Genomic DNA, 21,952 nt, shown 5'->3' with positions numbered 1-21,952 from the left:
CGCCACTGAAGCAAGTCATTGTGTCAAAACCGCGCTAAAATTATCGCCGCAGCGCAGTTTACTTAAGAAGTTTGAATCATATTTTCTGTTTCGCGTTGCTAGGTCTCGTGGGAAACGAAAAGAACAACGTGTTGAGCACGTTGGCCCAATTGCGGCGGCACGGGACCGTTCAAAGGTTGTCTCCACCCTGTACAGCGGTGTTGGTTTGTTCCCGCGTTTCTTTACGTTACCCGAACCTAGATGGCGCCACCATACCGTGGCAAGCGTTTGGTTTGTTTTCGCCTGTATTTAAACCTGGCTTGTTTTTGTTCTGGGAGAAAATATTCGTTCCTTGAAACAGTGCTCGCTCGACAAATGTGGTCACGTAAGACACCGTTGCTTGCGTCAATCGGCCAGTGTTGTCTGAGACAACCCTAAGCCCCGTAGGGCTGTGCAGCTAAACCAAGCATGCTGTGCGCAGTACGAACAGCAGTACGCATCAGTACTTCTATGTTTACATGTGCTTTCGTAACTTCCACTGTTTGTCCCATCATTCTTATTGCTTTGTAAAGAATGTGCCCTAAATTTAAGCGCAAATCGCTCGTTCGGCTAGTTTGTAAGCTCTACCTAATTTGTGTCTGCTTGTGCCGGCCTCCGCCAATCGCAGAGCTGGCTCGAATGACATCATAGGTTCTGTTGTGGGAAATGAGCTGGTGGGTCGCATGGCCATTCCCTTTTTTCCTAATTATGTAGCTTATTTGAGCGAAGTTTACGTTAAAAGTGGCGTCAGTATGATCCTAACGAGGCTATATTTTGAATGAACCGAACTTGTGTTTTCTCTTCATGGCTCCTTAAGGCGCCAAAACATGCAGGAAAATAAAAGTGTAAGTTAGGTCTCTGAATGCGGGCTTGCTCCAAACTGGTGAGATCAAAGCATACACATTGATTTGACGTGCGAGAGAAAAAGCACAGGCACAATAATTGCTGCCTTTTCAACCAACAGTAGTAAGGGGCATGAAGTGGTTGATGCAAGTGCATGTTGCACAACATTTAATGCAACCCAAAATTACACACGGAGATGTTTGCAGGCATTTCTTAAATGCGGCTGCGAGACAACACATGTGATAATGAAATGTATTGTACATAAAAATCGATGAAAACAAATGATCTGGCCGTGCTACTCAGTGGCATCGCCGCTGCCGTCCTCAACCTTGGGTCGTTTTGCACCACCAGCTGCAGCTCCATCGGCTGCCACTTCAGCCCCTTCAGCAGCAGCTGCGTCGCCACTGGCCGCGCGTTTGCGCTCCTTGCCTTCCTCCTGCTTCCGGTCACCACCTTGCCTGCCTGCACAGACCGCACCGCAGTTAGCGCCTACCCATGGCCTTCTCCGGCCTGCTCAGCTTTTTTCGAGCCCGCCCGGGCAGGGTCTGAAGCCCAGCAATTCTATACCGCAAATTATAAGTTGTAAACAAAATCATTTCTTGATATTTTCAGGTTAAGTGGGGGAGGAGGGAAAAAAAAAAAAAAAGTATGCAGTCATTACGGCACTTAAAAAGATAGGTTAAAAAGACATTTGCACTTAGAAAGCCTCACATCAATAAATTATAATAAAAAAACGACAGGGCCCCAGCAACATAGTGGGCTAGAAAACGAGGGCACTCCAGCCACAGATTACACCACGACTGTCTTTTCCCTTTGTTTTTCAACAAACAGAACAAACGTGACCTGGACTTCGCGCTGTGTGCAGAGGTGGAAAGGCCAATTTTCGAAGTAGAGCCCATGATTTTTTCTGGCAGCATATTTTTTAAAATTATGATTAAAGGGACACTGAAGTGAATTTGTCAAGCTCCCGTTTTTGCTTGCACTGCGTAGACTGGCTCAAATTAGCACACTTTTCATCGTTTATCCGGTTGACAAATCGGTAATTATTTTACAAAGCGCGAAAGAAGAAAAACTACCATGCGCGGTTTGCGGCGGCCGCACCAACTAAGGCTGTGACGTTGAGAGGAGGGGCGCCGTGATTGGACGATGCCCAAGGTTAGCAATCACACAAGTTTCGGTTTCGGTTCTGTAAAACATAACCAATGGCTTTGTTGGATGGGCATTCTCAATATCTCAGTAATCATCGTACCGCGCTTCTGCCATGCTGTCGGCTGTAAAATGCATAAGATAAGCCTCCCAGGACGGCTTGGAATCGTAGCATTCACTACCCGAGGCCTACGCAGTGCATGAACGCCCTCCGCGTCCCCGCAGATGCTCAAATGCCATGCGCTTTTCCCCCATATTTGGAGCTTGCCGCACTCATGCCTGTATCGTAAAAAGCGTGCTCGCACCAGGCCAAGGGTCTGTTGATTCTGGCCTGTGCCCACTGCCTGGAAGCAGTCGGTGCTTATGGCAACAGCACGCCAACGAGAACTCGCTAGCGCGCCAGTGCCAGCCTGCGCGCGTTTTGGGAACTAGTTCGTGTAGCCATGAACGTTGCGGCCCCAAAAAAGGTGAACTCAATATAGAAAACATCGGCGGAAAACAAAAAAGTTAACTTACAAAAAAAAAAAGCACGTACCCGCGGGGATTCGAACTCGTGACTCGCAAAACATTTGGAGTGAATTCCCAGCGCCCCAGACTGCTAGGCCACGGAGCGGGACGCGAAAGCGCTGCTAATATAGGGTATATATTGTACAACCGGTTTACACTTTTATTTAGTTTTGGCATTTCAAGCCGCTTAGGTGACTATTTGTTGTACTGCGATCGTGCAGTAAGCGTCGCCCGAGTTTCCACAGTAGCTCACGTCTAGCAATTGCATTTCGTAGACGGAAAAGCGTTCGCAGATGCGTAGTCGTGCTGCTGACCGCTGTGCTTGTTCGCGCAGCGCAAAAAAAGTGCCTCCCGCGCCCTAGTTTTACGCTGTACGGTAAAAATATCAGTTGATTTTATTTGCTTAGTACCTATATTGACTTCGCTGACTCTTCTCCCGCCTTCAAGAGGCCTTATATTTTCCTACTGGCGTACCAGTCAGCGAAGCGTCGCATGTGCAGCGCTTGTGTGAAGTGACCTTGACTTGGAGCTAGATAGAGTGTACAAACAAACCAAGTAAAGAAAGGAACATTCTTCCATTCACAAACGTGTCCTGGCTTCGTTTCAACTAAGCGAACGAATTGCGACCAAGCAATTTTTTTTTAACCTCCTTGATTGCGACGACCCGCCGGCGGCCGGCGGACGAAACGCTGGGCCGACTGACTCTGTCGGCCGGGGAGCCGTGCAGTAGCGCAGCCGTGGCGCAGCCAATTGCCAGCTCATCCCCTCCTGACGTCACACGAAAACGCCACAGAAAATGGGCGAGCGTAAAGAGAGGAGGACAGCGTTTTCGAATTAGTTTTTCTACTAAATAAAATCGCGTAAACGCGCCTAGAGTGGTCGAAACATGGCCTGGGGACTCCGGACTACAATTTGCGCTAGTAATCCCGCAATGTTTACATATCACTTCAGTGTCCCTTTAAAGGCAAGAAAGAAACGAAGAGCAGATAAAATGATGTTGCCAACATAACTAGAGGGAAAGACAAAAATTAGGTGGTGAGACCGGACACATCGTCTGCTCAAATTTCAGTAAGCAATGAAACTATGAAAGTTGCAATATCTGTTGAAGGATTGCAATAATAAAAAAATTATACAGTTGCTCGGAATCATTTAAGGCAATCTCGTGTGCCTAGATTTCGAAAATTCCATCCGGCCAAACATACAGCTCCTGTATCAGGATATTTAAGTTGTACAAAGTGCGGTCCGAGGTTAGAGGAAATTAAAATCCAAAGTACACATATTCGCTTTGTGCTTACACTTTCTAGGTGAACAACAAACTTCTCCGAGTTCATGTTTATAGCCTGTCGGACTAGGGATGATATTTAAGAACCGTCTGGTGGGCTCTGGCTTTTTTATTGAATTATGCTGGGTTTGGGCCAGGCTTGGGCTCAGATTTTGAAATTTTTTCGGGCTCTGGCCGGGCTCGCATTTGAAAAATTTGTCAGGCCCAGGCCGCGTCTCTGTCGGGCCAGGCCACGGTGTAAGATATACTTTTAGGTGTGGACACAGCAGGCCAAAAATCTGTCAAATAGAGTTGGTGGTGCCATGGCGCCGCGAGTGGACCTTTGATTGAAAGGACACCTGGTGGCAGAACTCTTAACTAAGCTTCAAAGCGACCAAGGCTTCAAGTGACTTGAACGACTGTCCGAAGCCAGGTGGTTCGCAGGCACCAGCGGGCATGCGTGCCTGCTCACCGTGTGAGCTCACACAACGCGATCTTAACGCGTAATTTATTGCATTGTTTAAACAGCTGCGAGATTTCGGGCGTCCTAAGTTCATTAAGACGCGCGCGCAGCTCCTCAGAACATTGGACACCGGCAGTGAGTTTGACAACATCGATTCGTCTCCGCTGCTTCGTGCATAGACTTACCCCAGTTGTGCAACGCCATTTACGACGAAGAAACATCAGCGTACTCGCCGCCAGTTTAATCCATTTCGCAAACTGCCTACTTTCCCCGTATGTCGCGGCGTTGTTCCGGCAGCGGACGCTTTCTTTTGCCGCTGCTTGTACGGAGTAGCTTGGGGGGATGTAGCCAACGGTAAAGTCGACGGCACTGGGTCGTTTGCAAGCGCGCACCCCTTCGACATTCAGTAGTACATCCCCTCAAAGCACCAAAAAGAACCCTTTCGCGCAACTGCACTCTCAGAAAAATGCTGACCGCAAGTAGCATCATTTTCTGCTGGGGATGGCGGCAGAGAACGCATTCATTCGTTTAGGATCGCAGGTAACGTTAATTACGGTCACGTTTTCTTTCCTTCGTTGCAGTACGTACTCCATAAAACATTTGCAGCCCATTTTTTCTTTGCGCAAGCATAAAAAGCGCAGCACAAAATCTCATTTATGTGAGCGCTCAATGGCTACCGCGGCACACATTCCCTTCGGTTTAGTGTTTTATACCTTCTTTTGATTGTCACAAACTCAAAACACATGCTTGGAACACGTTGAAACACTGGGGCGAGCGCAAAGGCTTTCGCACGACTTTCTTCAAATTATCGTCTGCACTCCCGGCCGGCGAAACCAGCCAAGCTGCGGCTAGCAGATATCGAGCAGACGACCGGCTACGGAAGTTGCCGAGAAGGCCCGACAAGGAGCCGAAGGGATCCAAACACTACCGAGGGGGCGGCGCTCGGGCAGCTTCTTTTCTCTGCCGCTGGAGGGCGCTGCAATCAACGGTCTCAGCGGCGCCAGTTAGGCGACTTTATTAAAACGAAGAGCACACGTTCGTTTTGTAAGCTGTGTCCTCACCTAATAATATATCTTACACCGTGGGCCAGGCCTAGAAATTGTGGCCTGTGCAGTGCTCTACCACCCGCAGCTGCATCAGCGCGCCTGTAGCTCGCCTGAGGCGCATTTTTGCGTGCAGAAATAAAAGCTCCATGCGGTTCACGCTCAGGCTTGCGTAGACGAGTAAGCTCCGACAAACAGAAACAGTGCGCCAGCCGTGTATGCACGCCACATTTTTGCTTGCAGGAACCACTTCACGCAGTTAACACTTATTTTAACTGAATTTCAATGTAGCAAAATAAATTATCTGAGTAACGTTTGTGTTAAAGGTGGTGTCAGTGTTATCCTAAGGAGGCAATCTTTGAATGAACCACACGTGCATTTTGCCTTCATGGCCCCATTAATATAAATTACACTAAGGTGCAAGCAGCGGGCCGAAGAGCTTCACTGCCACCTTTGCACCTCTGTCTGCAACGCTCAGAAAAATCGAGTGACTGGTAGCACAAACATTCCACTCAATGTGGAGCACAAGCAAAGTCACTTTGGAGGGCCAGCTCACCGAGCCCATACTCACTGCTTTGCCGCCCTCGCCCTCTGCCCCGGCCAGCCCTGCCTCCTCCTCGCGGACCGCCCTTGTTGCGAGTTTTCCTGTCCCGTCTGGCAGCTGCCATCTTCTTCCAGTACTCCGTCTCCTCGTCTCCTGCAAACCAGAAGGCATCCCATTTAACTGCTGCTCCAACTCCTCCCCCCCCAATAAAACACCACAGCTTGCTCCACTTTTATCCTTGACACGCTGACGCAGAAGACTAAAATTGATATCACGATGCAGCCTTATGTCAATGTGAGTCAACAAGATTTTGCAGGTACCCTTGGCATTTGCCGGGAGTTTCAAATTACTGGTCGACCACACTAAGTATTTGCTTTAAAGTTTCAGACAAATGTCAAACTTGGTGTCCGGCTCAACTAACATGATTTGCAACCATCCAACCACAGTTCTGCAACTAGCATCTCAGTGGTGCCACTGATAACGGTGACTTGGGGGCAATCTTTGTTTCAGCAAATTATTAATTTTGGAGCAATTTGGAGCACCTAAATGCCAGTTTTGGAGCACCCCGGAGCAACTAAACATCAACTGCTAGATGTTGATGTTTATCTCATGTTTATGCTGATATATCTCACGAGCACATGAAGCTGTTCCCGAATTGGTGCCTTGTCAATTTAGGTTGTGAAAAAGACTCCAGGTGTATTAAACTCCTGCTAAGGGCCCAATCCTTCAGACACTACGTAAGAAACTTTCTGCCTCACTAAGTTCTTGGCACTCTGCGAATCGGTGAACAGTAGTGGAAACAGCAGAAGCTGTATAACCTAATGGAAAATGGCAGTGTTACATTCGATTTTGTTTTCGTTCCCGGGAGAAACCCTGCGACTGTTTTGGAGCAGACATGGAGCAACACAGAGCAGGATCCCCCTCTTGGCGCAGCTTGAAGCAATTGGCGCTTCACGAGTTCAACCACTGCACAAACTAAAATGATTCAACTTCAGTTGGCAGCGATGCTGAAATGCATCTCACAGCAGCGTCAAATAAATGGGGCTGAATTGGACATACCTGCAAATACTTCCTGACAAGTTTTTTTTTTTTTATTTTTGTGGGTGGGATTGCATATAGCAGCTATCCAAAAATGAACGTTTATGGACAAGCACGACAGCTTTGGCACGCGCAACAAGCAGAAAAGAGTGTCAGTGTAACAGACTGCAGATGGTAAATAAAATTTGCAGGCTGTAATAGATGTGGTTTTGGGTAAACCTAGTATTTTATATTTTTTATTAGAAGCTCTAGAGTGTATACAAAACTCCACACACTGAAAATCGAAGCTGCTCTCCAGCAGCATGGCAATCGCTTGCTGTTGCGTCGTTTTTCATTTTGATGTTGCCAGCGACAGACATGCTTTGGCGATAAAAGGCCAACCCAGTGAGATGGCAGTGATGGTACAAACTGCAGAGGCTAGCCTGCACAGTTCTTGGACCTGGGGCTGCCACAATGCGACTGCAACAATGATTGCGATGGAACTAATGCCACCTGCTGCAAAGGCAAGTTTCAGTGACCCATTGTAATTCTGAATGTAGATTTAAAAGCAAAGAGACTACTGTTGGTCTTTATTCACCTGCTTGCAGGTGCTCACTGCTTCAAGCTTTTGAGCAACGGCTACTAAGGGGTGGCTACAACTTCACGAGAATTTAAAATATTTCACCATTATGGTATCACTTATTCCTTCAAACGAAAGAGGCATTTGACCTGTGAGAAGAAAACTTGCAAGAGCGCCATAGCTTTTTGGCAGGAAACAATGGAATAAGCATTCTTCTGACAGAAGCTCTTTCCGCACAATGTGAGAATGAGTTTGCAACACTGGAAGTTTAGCCCAGTGCACAGAGCAAGAACAATGTAGGAGGGGAAACTAGGCTTCCTAGCGCGGCCAGGTAATGTCACAAGCGCTCGCCATATGTTAGGCTAGCGGCATCGCACTGCACAGCCACGGAAAGAAGTGCGGCTGCTACCCTCTCCTTAATCGTCGCGGTGACGAAGCTTTGCAGTCCGCCTTGGTTTTTCTTGCTCCGTGGCCCAGTGTGTGCAATGCACTGGTGGATTACTGGAGGAGTGAAAAATCACAGGGCAAACTCTCAGAAGGTGATGCCACACAGGCTGACAGGGACAAGAGGCTGAACCCGAGATGCAGAGAGACTGCAACTCTTTGCAGACGAACTGGCAAGCAGTAAGTCCCTATGTCCTTACGGGGTAGACGCAGCTCACCTTCTATCACAACTGCAGCCACTTCATTGTCGTCGATCTTCAGCTTCTCCCCTTGGGCCTCGAGCTTGGCCAGGACAGCCTGGGCAGCGCCCTCTTCTACAAAGCGCACAACGCCCTAGAAAGAGAGAGCTTGGTTTGCTGCTGCACGAGAAACAGACAGGCAGGCAGAAAGAACAATGCCTTCAAGTGGCCAAGCGGCACATTTGGCCCGTGTCTCAGGGACCGGCTCACCTGGGGGCTCCCCCGCGAGTAGTCCACGAAGGCGATCTCTGCAAATGGGGCCAGGGCCTGCTTCAGGCTCTCCCAGCTGGTCTTCTCTCCGAGTCCCGTCAGGCACAGCAGGCAGCCCAGCACCATCTCCTGCTGACGAGGCACCACCCCCCCCCAACATGTCAGATCCCAAACTGCACATGGGCTGGGTACTTCTCCATTGATGGCATCGCACAGCATACATGCTATGCTCAATATATTTAATTCAGATGCATCTGTAAGCACAGCTACTGCTAGTAACGTGTTAGGCTACACAAACCAGGGTTCGTACAGGCTGCGAAAATAATTCAAGGGTTGTGGACTTTTAAGGACCAGAAAATCCATTTTCAAGGACCTCATGTAATATTTTGTCTTCGTCGTTTTAGTACTGTGACTACATGAAATGTAATCGTCGTTTCATGTAGTCACGGCACAAAAACGGCGGGACACTCGTTTACACCTCGCGCTAAAACGTTTAGCGCTTCAAAGACACTAGACTTTTACAGCAAAGTTGTATACTTCTACCCCCCAAAAGTTTCATCTTCACTGGCAAAAATGCCAAGGCGCCAAGAATACACTTATACACTGAATACTTCGCCCCTCCCCAGGTTTCACGTTAGGGAGATGGCTCGGGATTTTTTTTTTCTTGCTTTTCTCAGGCTGCTGGACTTCAACAAAATGTACGTAATGTTGCCTGCATCTCCTGCCCTGTCAGCAAAGGTATCAGCTGAGAATATTAAATCAACGATTGTTGCTGCAACCTTTGCCTTTGTTTTTCTCATGATGTCAATCCTCTCCTCGACAATGCGTCTTTTCAGCTCCCTTACTCCTGCAAGCTCTCTTTTTCTAAGATTTCACAGTTTGGAATATCAATTTGCCTCGATGTAGGTAATATTTGCCGACTCATCAAACAGGACGACATAAAAGTCCAATTTCTGTATCTTCCATTACATTGAAAGAAATGAAAGAAAAAAATGGACAAAGACCACGGCCTGCCACATAAGTGCACTGCTACTCTTCACAACAGTAGGCCTTTGTCACTTTGCTACCTGGGAACATTCCACTGAAGAGGTCGATAATTTGTGTGGAGTTACAAACTTTGGTGAGATGTTACCAGCTTTAACATCCACAAGGTCTGTCACCAATTCATGAGCCTTGCACACAATGACTGTGCTGGGACGGCATGGATAGATCAGGCACTCAATCACAGCACCAGGTGCTTTTAAGGAGCTACTATTTCCAGTCTTCATGTTGTCATGGCTTTTGAGCACCGACTCTCCCGCTGACAAAATGTCAAACGTATTCCAGGGGCCGAATTCTCTAAAAAATGGGCGTCGCTTTGAAACGACAGGGTAGCGCCATGCAAATGCATGTGTTCTGGGGTTGTGGCCGTCGCTTTGAGGAAGCTGTGTGCACAGTGTGAGCCGCAGAAAAGCACTGTGGCAAGGGTGCGAAGCGACAAGTGAAACGATGGGGGGCAGTGGGCGTCGCTTCGCGCCCTTGCGCACAGTGCTTTTCTGCGGCTCACACTGTGGGCACGGCTTCCTCAAAGCGACGGCCACAACCGCAGAACACATGCATTTGCATGGCGCTACCCCGTCGTTTTAGAGAATTCGGCCCCGGGATGGCTTGCATTTCACACGATTAGCGTTCATTGGGTCTGGCGAAACCGTTTTTGTACGGCTTTTTGCACAGCCACGACCACTGAGGTGCACTCTCCAGACATGACGAACTTCAACTATGTCCACATCCACAGGCTGTGATTGAAGATGCAAGATGGAGAACGGAAGCCGGATTCAATGGGATTGTATCACCACAAGGATTGGATTAAAATTTCCTGCTTCCAATGCTGCTTTTGAAGGTAAGTTGCGCTTGCTGTGAACACAGAGACGGGCACGGGAAAAAAACGCAGACTTTCACGAGGAGACGGCGCTCGTGAAAGTCTATGTTTTTCCCGTGCCCTTCTCTGTGTTCACAGCAAGCGCAACTTGCCTCCAAAAGCATGTTACACCAATTAGCCCGACATCAAGCTTTACTGAATTCCAATGATGCCTTCCACTAACGAAAATCCACTAAATTTATTGTAATTTTGTCCAATACACTGAAACTTGATGCTTAGAATGTTTTATAGATTGGTCAAAACTTAAAATCCATGACAAACACTTTAAATACTCGTAAAGAGACAGAGCCACTGATTATCATCGTGAAAAACGGATTTTCAAGGTCCGCTAAAAAATTCCAGGACTTTCAAGGCCTTGAAAATGACACTTCTAAATTCAAGGGTTTTCAAGGACCTCTGCGAACCCTGACGAACTGTTTAGAAGCAAGCACTTGAGTGTCCCAAATAAGAATCAATAAGTGGCTGCCCACACTACATTATTCTGCTTTGCCCCAATTTACACGTACAACCCTGCACTGCACAGTGCATTCAGAGTCTCTCATCACTGGAGCTTCCCTGGTAAAGAGCCCACATCATGCACAGGACATTCCAGTCCACATGCAGAAGAGATAGGCGCATTCAATTGTGCGTGCACCAGGAAAATGGCCACGAACTTGACCAGGAAGGCGGACTGGCAGCCCCCGGATCCGAGAGAGAAAGAGAAGTACCTCTGCTTCCGCTTCTTCAACTGCAGCGGCCTCCTGGTTGCTGGCGGCCTTCTTCTTGGCCTTCTCCCTGGAAAAGTCCTGCATGAGGCCCTGCACAACACTCCCTGCAGCTGCACCCACTCACTCTTGCCTTGCCTCCCGCTCTTCCTTCTTCCTGGCCACATAGTCCGTCCTAAGGGGAAAAGGAACCCCGTGATCAACAGTGCGCGCAATGGGGCTCTTTTATTTACGGTCTGGAACTTTCGTCCAACATTAGACCCAGGGTTCCCCATGCCACAGTGAAAAACAAACGCCAGATGGCTTCTCGAGGAGTCCGCCATTGATAATCGAAGAGTCTAATTACCAATTATCTGAATAATTGTGTATTTAAAATAAACACGAAAAATTGATAAAAGCAAGTTTAATTCAATTTGCCCACAAGGTAAGAAATGCAGCTTTAATACGTCTTATTAGGATGCACACACTTGAAAGACCCCAACCTGACCACATGCTCCATATAAGCTACACTAAGTGACCCTAGTTGCTATTATGCTATAAAATACGAAAAATTGTTTTGTCTGCCTATCAGAACTGCACCGCATCACCATGTGGTTGCACTGAAAATGCTGTATGCCTGGCTCCAACAACGCGCTGGCCTGCACGGTCGTGTCGTGCCATTACATTAATGTCACACCGAAAAGCCTCAAAGCCTTGCTTCAAAGAGGGAAATTCCTCCTTGATGGTTATGTTTCAAAGCTATGAGCAAAGCTGGGGATTAACGGAAACTAGGGGTGGGCAATCGATCGACTGACCTTCCAATTACTCAATGCTTTAGTCACGATTATTCTTTTAACCCGTTAATCGGTTGAGCTCATGCGAGCAACATGAACCAAGAGCGTCACGTTTAAATTCTGCGCACGCATGACAAGGATTCTACTTGTGACTGCACAACCGGCCTTATGTCCCAACCGGAAACAATGCAAGCATGCTCAGAGATGAGCGAAGCTGATAGCCAAGACAGACAGGAAAATGGCCATTGTAATACCAATACACGGACCCCACAAGGCACACAAAATTGGCGAATGGGATAGATTACTTACGAGAGCTAAACTACGGTTTATCAGCACGCCCTCCAGTTAAGAGAGGACCTCAATGAGTGCCTGTTTTTGATTGCAGAAATTGTGTGAACAGGGGTGAGACAGTTCAACCAGATTTGGGAGCAATTTTTGGAGCAGCGAAATCTCTAATTTGGAGCAGAAGAACATTTATTATGTCACCTTAGGAGTCTAAAAAATCAAATTTTTGGCAACTCCAGAGGGGGGAGTGCACTTTTTAATTGGTTTTGAACGTACATAACACAAACAGCCTTTCGATAGTTTTTCTACCAGAGTATCAAAAGGTACGAACTGCACTACACCTTTACAAACCATTTTTAAATTCTTAGGCTCTATGCATGGATAGCATGGAGCGCCGTTGAGAATATCGAATTGAAAAACTGAACAATTGTAAGGCATTTTTACTATCATGTGAATGCCTAAATTATTATTTGTGCATTCCCAGACTGGGCTTTACGCACAAGTGTAGAGCCACAGCAAAAGTTGCGCACAGCAAGGTGACAGCCGTCGCACCCCACCAGCACCCCCCCATTTCAATTCCCAAGGTGCACGTTCACAACGATCGTAATTTGAGTAATGTTGGTATGTTTAGCCACCTCCCCTTTGGCATTAAATTTCACTTCAGATAGATGAACCTTTAATACTAGCGTGCAATAAGAGCCCGTCCCGTTATCGGACACTGCTTGAACATTTTGCGGCGATGTAGCCTGCGCCGCCACTTCTGCAGTGTCGACCTTCCCATTCCCGCCGCTCGCAAGCTCGCTGTCAAAGGCAGCAATAACTCAGCGTTTTATGACACCATAATGAGTCCGAAATTTCACTTCAAGCGCGCACCACTCCTCATACTCAAGGCCGAAACACGGCAAATTAGCGGGCCCCACGCTGTTTTTCATGAACTTCCCGCAACAGATCAAACGACTAATCAAACCCAGCCACCCCCATAACCAAAACAACGGTAGAAATCGGCGAAGAGCACTCTGCCTGAACCATGAGCAACTGCTTTGCCCAGCGGCCATGTTTCCGGAGAGTTTTTTCATAACGTGCACAAGTAGTTTGTTGCCTCAGTACACATAGGTATTTTTTCTACAGAACTTTGCAATGGTTTTCGATGGAAAAAAACTTAAAAACTCACAGAATATAACGTGTGCGGAATATAACATGTGCAACCCGACATTGTGACGTTCAAGAAAACTATCTCGGGGACAATTTCATGCGGGTTTTTATTGAATGATCAATCAACTAAACCTTTACAAACAACATCACCCTGAGGGTGCTAAAAAATTATGCCGTCAGTAAGCATTTTCCCCCCCTCAAACTGACGGGAGCGTTAAAATTCTTGGCTCTCAGGCTGTTTTGGAGCAGTTTGGCGCAATTTTTGCGAAATTTAAGCTTTTGGAGCAGCCTGGCGCAGGAAAACACATTGGTATCAAAACTGCGCAATATGCGCACCTGTCTCACCCCTGTGTGAATGACAACAAATATGGTGATAAGCATCCTGGCATCATCACTGCCATGATGATGATCAGCTCACCCCATCTGGAATGTCTGTGAACAGGACTAAAAGGCTACTGATGGCTGAAAATGTTAAACTTCTGTGCCAGCGGAGCACCGCGAACTCGCCATGAATGCCTGAAATTACTCTAGCTTTACCATGTCGGCCACGACAGTAAAAACACCTGTCCAACGTGAAAATTTTCAACTTTTTTCATCCATTTATGGCTTAACCAACGCACCAGATTAATCAATAAATTAACCATTCAGACTGCCGATTAATCCAATTTCTTTTTTTTACCAACACCCAGCCCTAGTGAAAAGACTGGCTGAACACTCCAAAATGGTACTGTAGGAGTAAGGTGTGAAAGGGACAGAGATTAAGACCCCTTCTAGCATAAAGATGATTCCCATCCACACCAGCCCACTCGCACGAATGGCAGTTCGTCTGCTATTAGTTGGGTACCTTCCCAGGAACATATTAGGGGTAGCACATATTCTCAAAAAATAAAATACAATAAAAAAAGCTGCCTTTGAATACTGAATTAAACACTGCATAATAAGCAACATAATGTAACACGTGCTCGTTCTCACGAGCACCAATAATGGGAAAACACAGAGAGCTCACATTTGTATTTTCCTGCTCGCTAATGTGCTAACAATGGCCATCCCCCACCGAATTCCACCACATGAGCAATCACGCATATTTCAAGCACATTTTTTTCATTGTACTGGTAAGCCAACTTACTTCATGCACCGTGTCAGCTCCAGCTCATTGAACTTGACCCCTTCTTTGGCGAGAAATGCTGCCGCTTCTTCCTTTGTGGCAAAAGTAGCGAACACAGACCCCTGCACAGACCATGGCACTCAGCACTGCACACCCCTTGCCAGCACAGAGTTCCCCGTACGAGAAGGTTTTGCACCGACACGGTACACCTTTGCGCACGATGACAGCGTGAACATGAACAGACGCCGGTCTTCAGACCAATGGCACAGAGTAGAAAGAGAATGGCAGTGGTAGCTGAAAGTGGCACAGGCTACCTGCACTCGTGACACCCATGGACTTTGGATCAACAGACACGCATTCCTGCAAACGGGCTTTTACTGCAGGGGCGGTTTCCATTCCCCGGGGAGGGAAGCCCACAGACAGGGACATGAGAAGCCTCAGAGGTCACACCCGCACGCACCTTGAATTTTCGGGAGTGGGGAAGACGCCTCATGAAGACGTTGATGCAGACTCCAAACTGGCCGAAAAATTCCAAGAGCTCATCCATGGTGGCGGTGGCTGGAAAGCCTTTCTGCAAAGGCAAATGAGGACACTACAGGACCGCCACTGGCTCAATGACATCTCCACACTGGCTTACAAAGCATGTACATGCATGTTGAGTGTGCTAGAGATGAAAATCTGTTGTGACAGCCAACGTCAGCACACCAGGGAGAAGGAATAGTGCAAGTGAAGAGCGCCCTTCTCCCAAAAAGAAAAACAATGCACGTATATTAACTGGAAACACTGCGAATATGACCTAGTTAAGTAACTCGAAACTCGCTGCAGTGTAGCTACGTGCTGGATGCCTTCTAAAATGACCGAAGCTGGGCTTGATGTGAAGTAAGCAGAGTAAATAACAGAAAAGAGATTTTTTTTTTCTTTCCCACTGGAAAAACAAGCCCTTCAAACAAGTTTGACTTGATTTTTTCATCGCAAACACTGATTGCAACAATGATGTAGCAATGCAACCAAGCCACAGGGCGGGGTGTAAGGCAAAAGAAAGAATAAAACCAATTGCGTCAATGACACAAAACCCACTCGTGGTCATGAAGATGGACCCGACAGCTTACTTCACAATCACCTCGCACAAACTAATGAATCAAAGTTCTCCTTGTAACAAGCCACTTTAGCCAGATTACAAATGGAAAAGCTCAGCATGACAATAATTAAAAACTGACACTGACCACGAAAAATTACAAAAAACACGTTTTCGTGGCGGGGAGCAGTGTTTAATTGTCACGCATTTTTCCAAGCAGATGGACTTAATTTCAAATAGCTCAGCCGTTCAATTTGCAAGTAAACCTGACCCTTTGTGCCTACACTTGTAATGGGGCCTGATGCAGACACCTTTGACGGAGGCCCAGCGGCAAAAAGCGCGACGCTACTCACAGCGTAGACAGTGAGCTCGTCCAGCTTCTGCTGCCGCTCCTTGTTGCCCTCGGGGGCCGGCTTTGCGGGGCTCCGGCGAATCTTCTTGCCATCGGCGCTCACCTGGGCATTGAGTTGGGCGCCGACGCTTCTCAAGTGCCAGCAGAGATTTTGCTCACCTCTGCAGCTTGTCGCTGCCAGAAATGACTAGCACCACAGTGGCAAGCATCAAAACAAGAGGGGAAAAATTTTGCACAACTGCAGAAAGGGAGATGTTCACTCTATGCCTCCAAGTCCGTCCAGTTCAGAGCAAACCAGTGCCATGCAGAGCACACAGCAGTTCTTTTGTTCACCCTTGCACCTAGCCAGCTACGCACGTGCAAACCATAGCTAATACAGCAAGCCTTCCTGCGAGCTAGCCACGGGGGCCTAGCCACACCAGAAACCGACATATAGCCCACAAAACCATCCCAGAGTTTAAAAAACCCACCGCGCGCAAAACAACCCCTAAAATGTTTTGTTTAAAAGGATTGATTTGATTGATTGATCGTAGGGTTTAACGCGCCGACGCAACGCAGGCGATGAGGCGCGCCGTAGTGGAGGGCTCCGGATTAATTTTGACCACCTGGGGATCTTTATCGTGCGCCGAAATCTCGTACACACGGGCATTTTTGCTTTTCGCCTCCATCAGAAAAGCGGCCACCGCGGCCGAGAATCGAACCCGCGACCTCGTGCTCAGCAGCGCAGCGCCTTAGCCACTGAGCCACCGCGGCAGGTTTGATGTACAGGTATCAACCTAGGGAGCTCCCATACCTAGGGAGCTAGGCACGGCGCATGTAGGCTCCCTAGTTTGGGTGGCTAGAAGCATACCGATTATCAGAGGCCCTCCCTTTGTATAGGGACGTCGGTTGACCCCAACCGACTTGCCTGTGTTATTCTATTTATTTGCCCTACCATTCACTAACCCAGTGGTTCTCAAATGGGGGTCCGCCGACCCTAGGGGGTCCGCGAAGCCATTTCTAGGATCCGCAAAACCCTCACCCGCTTTTTTTTTTTCTTTTCCAGACTTGCATACTTGAAAAGCAAATACCGAAACAGGTTGAATGTGGCTGCAGATATGCAACTCTGTTTAAGCGCGACTGTGCCACGTATTGATGAACTGTCCAAAATGAAGTGATGTGGCACGTTTGTTTGATGTTTTTGGTAGCAATAAAAGGCACCTGTTTCACGCTCCGGTTGTGTTAATTTACCTACGTACCCCCCCCCCCCCCCCCCCCTGCAAGGGGTCCCCGACACATCCATGGCTGAGAACCACTGCACTAACCCAATGGGTTAGCCCCCCTGCCCCCCCCTCCTCCGTTTTAAACTCACATCGCTTCCCCCCCCCCCTCCTGCCCCTTGCACCCCCCCTTTTTTTGCCGGGTTGAAAGCGCGAGAAATTGCAACGGCCGATTTTCAGGCCGTTCAATGTAATTAGTTATAGCATATTGCTCAGCAGCGCAACGCCTTAGCCACTGAGCCACCGCAGCGGGTCAAAGGAAGACAACCACTAAAACATACAAAAACTGCAAGTTGACTTAAAAGAAACAAAACTACCTGAAATACCACATACAATGCACAAAAACATGATATATTACACGCCAATTTGTCAAAGCCAGCTAAGACAACACGCTGGCAAATCGGAAGGGTAAACCTAGTGGACTGCCAACATGTCCACCCCGAGTGTCAAAAACAAAGCGTCCACGTTAAGCATGAAATGCCTGAAGGTCAAAATTTTTATGGCTGAGACAACACAAAAACAGACCAGTGTGGCATCATTGCAATAGTTGGTGCAGCGGCCATGAAGAGCGCACGGAATTTTCTCTACGCTAAACAGTTGTATTATGGAGCCACAATTGATATTCTAAAGAACTCACTTCAGTGTCCCTTGCAGGTTAGAACTTGTGGCCCTTTTCAAAGACACGAGATCAAAATGGCGAACCACAGTACCAACACTTACCTCCAGCAGCTGACTAGTTGACCTCCTGAGTGCCTCCACGACAACGTTCTCTTCTGTTGAGAGAGACTAAAGGCGAAGGGAACAAATCAGTCCCATCTTTTTGCTAGCCTGTTCAAACTTAAAGAGCTCAACTTACCTTAAGCCGGTTGAAAGTCAGCAGGGTTTCTATAGGCACCCCTAATAAATCATAATTAAGGAAACGCTTGACCCGCAACGAAGGAAGTCCCCAATTTGTTGTCGCCTTACATGTCAGCGTAAGATGTAAGAAGCTAGATGCCACGAAACCTTGCAACCTTCCCTCAGTAGTGGCTTCAGGGAACGTGGTGAAAAAAAGCCGTATTAGGGAAGTGACGCAAAAACGGCGCTCAAGACAGGTCTGACAGTGCTCGCTGTAGTAACCTCCCCCTGAGGCCCATTCCACATGCTGCCTTTGTGTCCGTACTATGAAAACCGCACTTTTTTCCTGCTCCCATGCTGCCACATCTGCCCAGCACACCGTACAGTCAGAAGAGTGGAAGGCAAACATGCTCTGCCCCAATGCTCAATTGGGGAAGGCCCAATGCTCGGCGATGCGGAACCTTCTGAACATGCAACCAGGTGGATACAGCCCTCATCCTCCTTGATCTTGGACTGGAGGAACTTGTCCCGTGGCAGGTTGTAGTCGCCAAAATAGTACTGAAACACAGGAAAACAAGAGCATCGGTGAATACTGAGCTCTTGGGCATCAGCAGCTTGGCAGGCAGATGAGGCTCACAGTGGCAGTGCACGATGGGGAGGAATGCAGGACAGGAAAGCAGCCGCTTGAGAAAGAATTGTTAGAAAGGACGGACGCGCCAAACAATAGTCCTGCCCCCACTGCCTATTCTGGTTTACCTCATGGCCTATTTTACTGCCCGGTGGCTCAGCTATGCGGCTCATATCCCTCTCCATCACCACCTGAACCAACTGGCTTAGCTATGAAGGGCAACAACAACATGCTCGGCCTGTAGTTTTGGACAAATAAAGTCTGCACTACTACTACTACAGAAGGACACCACACAACAAAAAACTTGCTTTAGGGCTTCACACAGTAACAGCAGCATGAGAAAAGAGAAAGCTGAACGGGCTTAGAAGCTGCAATTTATTGGTGCAAAGACACGAAAGGCCCAAGAGCACCAAAACAACAACAAAAATTTTATTTAGGGTCTGTGTTAGATTACTAAAATCGTCATGTGGACGCAAAGTTCAAACAAATTACTGTAAGAGTGCAAAATACCACTACACGATACATGAAGACAGCATGGCAATGGTATTCCGCAAAATGCGCCAGGAACCTGAAGAACATGCCACTTGCTTTCGCAACGGCAGTGAGGCATCCGGAGCATTCAGGACCCCTCAGTACCACCCTAATTTCTCAGGGTGTCCGAGGTGACATGCAATACGGGATGAGTAGCAGAAATCCTATTAGGTCGAAGTAGGCTGAAGGGCCTTTCGTTGAAAACATCAGTGTCTGTTTGGGGAAAATCTGCGTCTTGCATGGTTCAAGGCACTACACTCAACAAAAGTGTGGAAGCAAACATCCCTTCAAACTTGTCACATCTTGGTGGTTCATCATCATCATCAGCCTGCCTACACCCACTGCAGGGCCAAGGCCTCTCCGATAGATCTCCAATTATTCCGGTTCTATGCTAACTGCGACCAATTTATCCAAGCATACATGTGGTGCAGCACACATGTGGTCTATTCTCAGTCTGCAGATTATTTACCTAATGTAGCTTTATTATGCATTTTTTATATAGGTTATCAGCCATTGATGTCATTTTCAGAGCATACAATAAAGCTAAATACCTGCCCCGATGTTCTATGCTCTACTGATGACACTAAAGAAATAAGCTTGTGATAGGACTTGTCCAAAAAGCACCAGACAGAAGGTTAAAACCAAACTGCAGCCCTGGGCCATCATTTTTAAGTTTTTGTCGCTGACCCATACACGACAGTCCCAATGCATAAGCATGACTGTATTGAGCTGGAAAACGTGCAAAAGCTCTTCCCCAGCATTATGGAAATGGTGAAAGGACCTTGAAATTGCTCAATGTGTTCGCGTCAGTTTTTTATGTGCAGAATTTTCGCTAAGCAACCTAAAGATTTTCCCAAAAGACCACAATAATATAGGGTCTTTGCCCTTGCACCTCCCTCCCCTAGAAGAGCAGTTGCAAGTACGGCCGCCACCTTGAGTTCTAAACTTGTGTGGAAAAGCTGCCCATCACGCACGTGATGGGCAGCTACGAGTACGACCAACCCCATCAGCAGCAGCGGTGTAGTAGCGTTTTTACCGTCCGCTCAGCAGAGCAGGAGTGCGAATGTGCATGCGCTCTCCTCTTAGCCGTAAGCGGGCTAGCGGAGTGGGAAACACGGTCTGCTAAAGCGCAGCCTGAGCGGACAGTTGCGGCCCTCTCTGCTAGCGCGGCGGGGCGATGCGGGTGCCCTCTCGCGCCAAGCGTCCGCTTTGCTTATTCTACAATGGCTGCCTCCACAGACACCATGCCTGCAATGATAGCCATAGCTTCAGGCTCTTGTTTGACGCGCAAACCGCTAAAGCACTTCTACATCGACTTGCATAGCGAAAAATGTAAACAAGGAGAACTAGACAGAATGCCGCGTCCGAGCATTGCCATAGGAAAGGATTCGAATGGATCTGGAACTGTCAAGCCAAAAATTTATTTTGCATTCATAGTAATTGACGAGTAACGCAATAGGATTGCACGTGTCGGTACTTAATAAACAAATAAGCTATATGTACTGGTTTTACTTTGTTTAAGTGGCGAAATGGTTTTCGGTTCTGTTTCATTACGCCAAACTTGGCCAGACGGCGCTGCTAGTCCAAAAGGCCCGGCCCGCTGTGCACTACTGGTAACTAAAACGACAACATTGCTCGCCATTCCGCTGCAGCTTAGCGGGGCTAGCCGGAGCGAAGCAGAGCGTAAAAACTCCAAACTAAAACTCTATAGTACTAGCAGTGCTTACAGCGCTCTTGCAGCATGGCGACAAGTTGGCCATGCGAGCGAGGATAGGGAAACATCGCAGTGGGACACGCATCCTCGCTCCCAACATCTCAACTGCGCACATCTATATTTTCCAGGGCTGCTGCCAGGTGACAGCACCGGTATCTTCGGCCGTGCGTTCCGCGGTTCGTATTGTCCATGACTGTACGAATGCACTCCGGCAAACTAAACGCAGAATCGCGCTCAAGTTTTTTGGCGCGGCTGCAAAAAATGGCGGCGCTGACACGACTCCGCAGAAAGAACTTTTAGTTGGCCGTTGCCTCTGCCTCATGCCAGTACTCGTGTCTCGAGCACAACCACACTAAGCTGCTACAAAAAATACTTGCGGTATACCTCTAACTTGCACGCGATCTGAAACAAAGCGCAAGTGTCTTCCGCTCGTGAGGCCCCGTCTGTTACGCTGCTTTCTTCCGAGGCTATGATATTGTGTTGTCAAGTTGCAACCGCCACCATGCCCGAATAATTTGTCTCGCTGATTTGATACTGGGGCTCTTGGATTTACTTCCGGACTCGCCGTGGACTCCCTGAGAAGCAGTCTGGCATTCGTTTTTCCCATTCATCCCTACGGCGCAGGGAATTCTTCGACTACCCGTGGCGAGCTGAAGACTGCAAACCGAAAAGCCCCACGGGACCACTGGTAGCACGAAGCCCTCACAAGAACCAAACACTGCCACCGCATGCGACAGCCCAGTAGGTTGAAATGAGTCTCCAACACGTGTGCAAGACATTTGGCACCACGACAAAGCACGAGGCACAGATAAACAAAAGTTTCCCCAACATGCGGCATTCGGCCGCTCCAGGCCAAGCCGACAAACACATTTTTTGGAGAACCACTACTTGCACTTCACCCGGTTGGTTTTCGCTTACCTCCACTTGCTTTATTATTTTGCCTTCCAGCGCCGACAGGTCGGAGGACACGTTTTCAACGCCGTTGTTCGTCATTGCTGGATGGCAGTATCTAAAATAGAAAAAAAGCACTCTACTGCAATCATTCAAACACAGCACAGCGATAAAAATATGATAATGAATGCACTAAGGGTGCAGAAAAGGAAAAAAAAAAACCCATACCACTAACAGTAGGAACGAACACGTGCCAGCGGCGACTTTCGTTGCTAACAACGGGCCGGGAAATGAATCATGTGTCGATGAAAATGCGAAGCGGGAAGCAAAAAACTCACAATACGCTCAAACATGCCAGTAATGTTTTCGCGTGTAAATTACGGCATGTAAGCAGTAAAAAAGTAAAATCAATA

At 47.8% G+C, this 21,952-nt stretch overlaps 1 protein-coding gene across 2 annotated transcripts; it reads right to left on the bottom strand.

Moving 5' to 3' along the window:
- Positions 1–999: 999 nt before the first annotated feature.
- La (La autoantigen-like) lies at positions 1,000–21,907 on the bottom strand. 2 transcript variants are annotated; one of them, XM_077688361.1, is made up of 14 exons: positions 21,768–21,907; positions 21,567–21,657; positions 18,264–18,333; positions 17,795–17,835; positions 17,659–17,724; positions 15,681–15,782; positions 14,713–14,823; positions 14,274–14,374; positions 11,065–11,112; positions 10,941–11,007; positions 8,316–8,447; positions 8,085–8,199; positions 5,853–5,978; positions 1,000–1,323 (listed from the first exon to the last, which is right to left on the bottom strand). In XM_077688361.1, the coding sequence occupies exons 2-14, from the start codon at positions 21,639–21,641 to the stop codon at positions 1,157–1,159; spliced, it is 1,221 nt and encodes a 406-aa protein (XP_077544487.1). In that variant the 5' UTR covers positions 21,642–21,657; positions 21,768–21,907; the 3' UTR covers positions 1,000–1,156. The 2 variants fall into 2 exon arrangements, with proteins under 2 accessions (XP_077544487.1, XP_077544488.1); XM_077688362.1 differs by having other exon boundaries at positions 8,316–8,444.
- Positions 21,908–21,952: the final 45 nt, after the last annotated feature.

This window comes from Haemaphysalis longicornis, unplaced genomic scaffold (assembly GCF_048455015.1).
Source record: "Haemaphysalis longicornis isolate Haplotype H1 unplaced genomic scaffold, Haemaphysalis longicornis Haplotype H1 scaffold_1, whole genome shotgun sequence".
In the NCBI taxonomy this organism is placed as follows: Eukaryota; Metazoa; Arthropoda; class Arachnida; order Ixodida; family Ixodidae; genus Haemaphysalis; species Haemaphysalis longicornis.
This window is presented reverse-complemented; position numbering and strand designations above follow the sequence as displayed.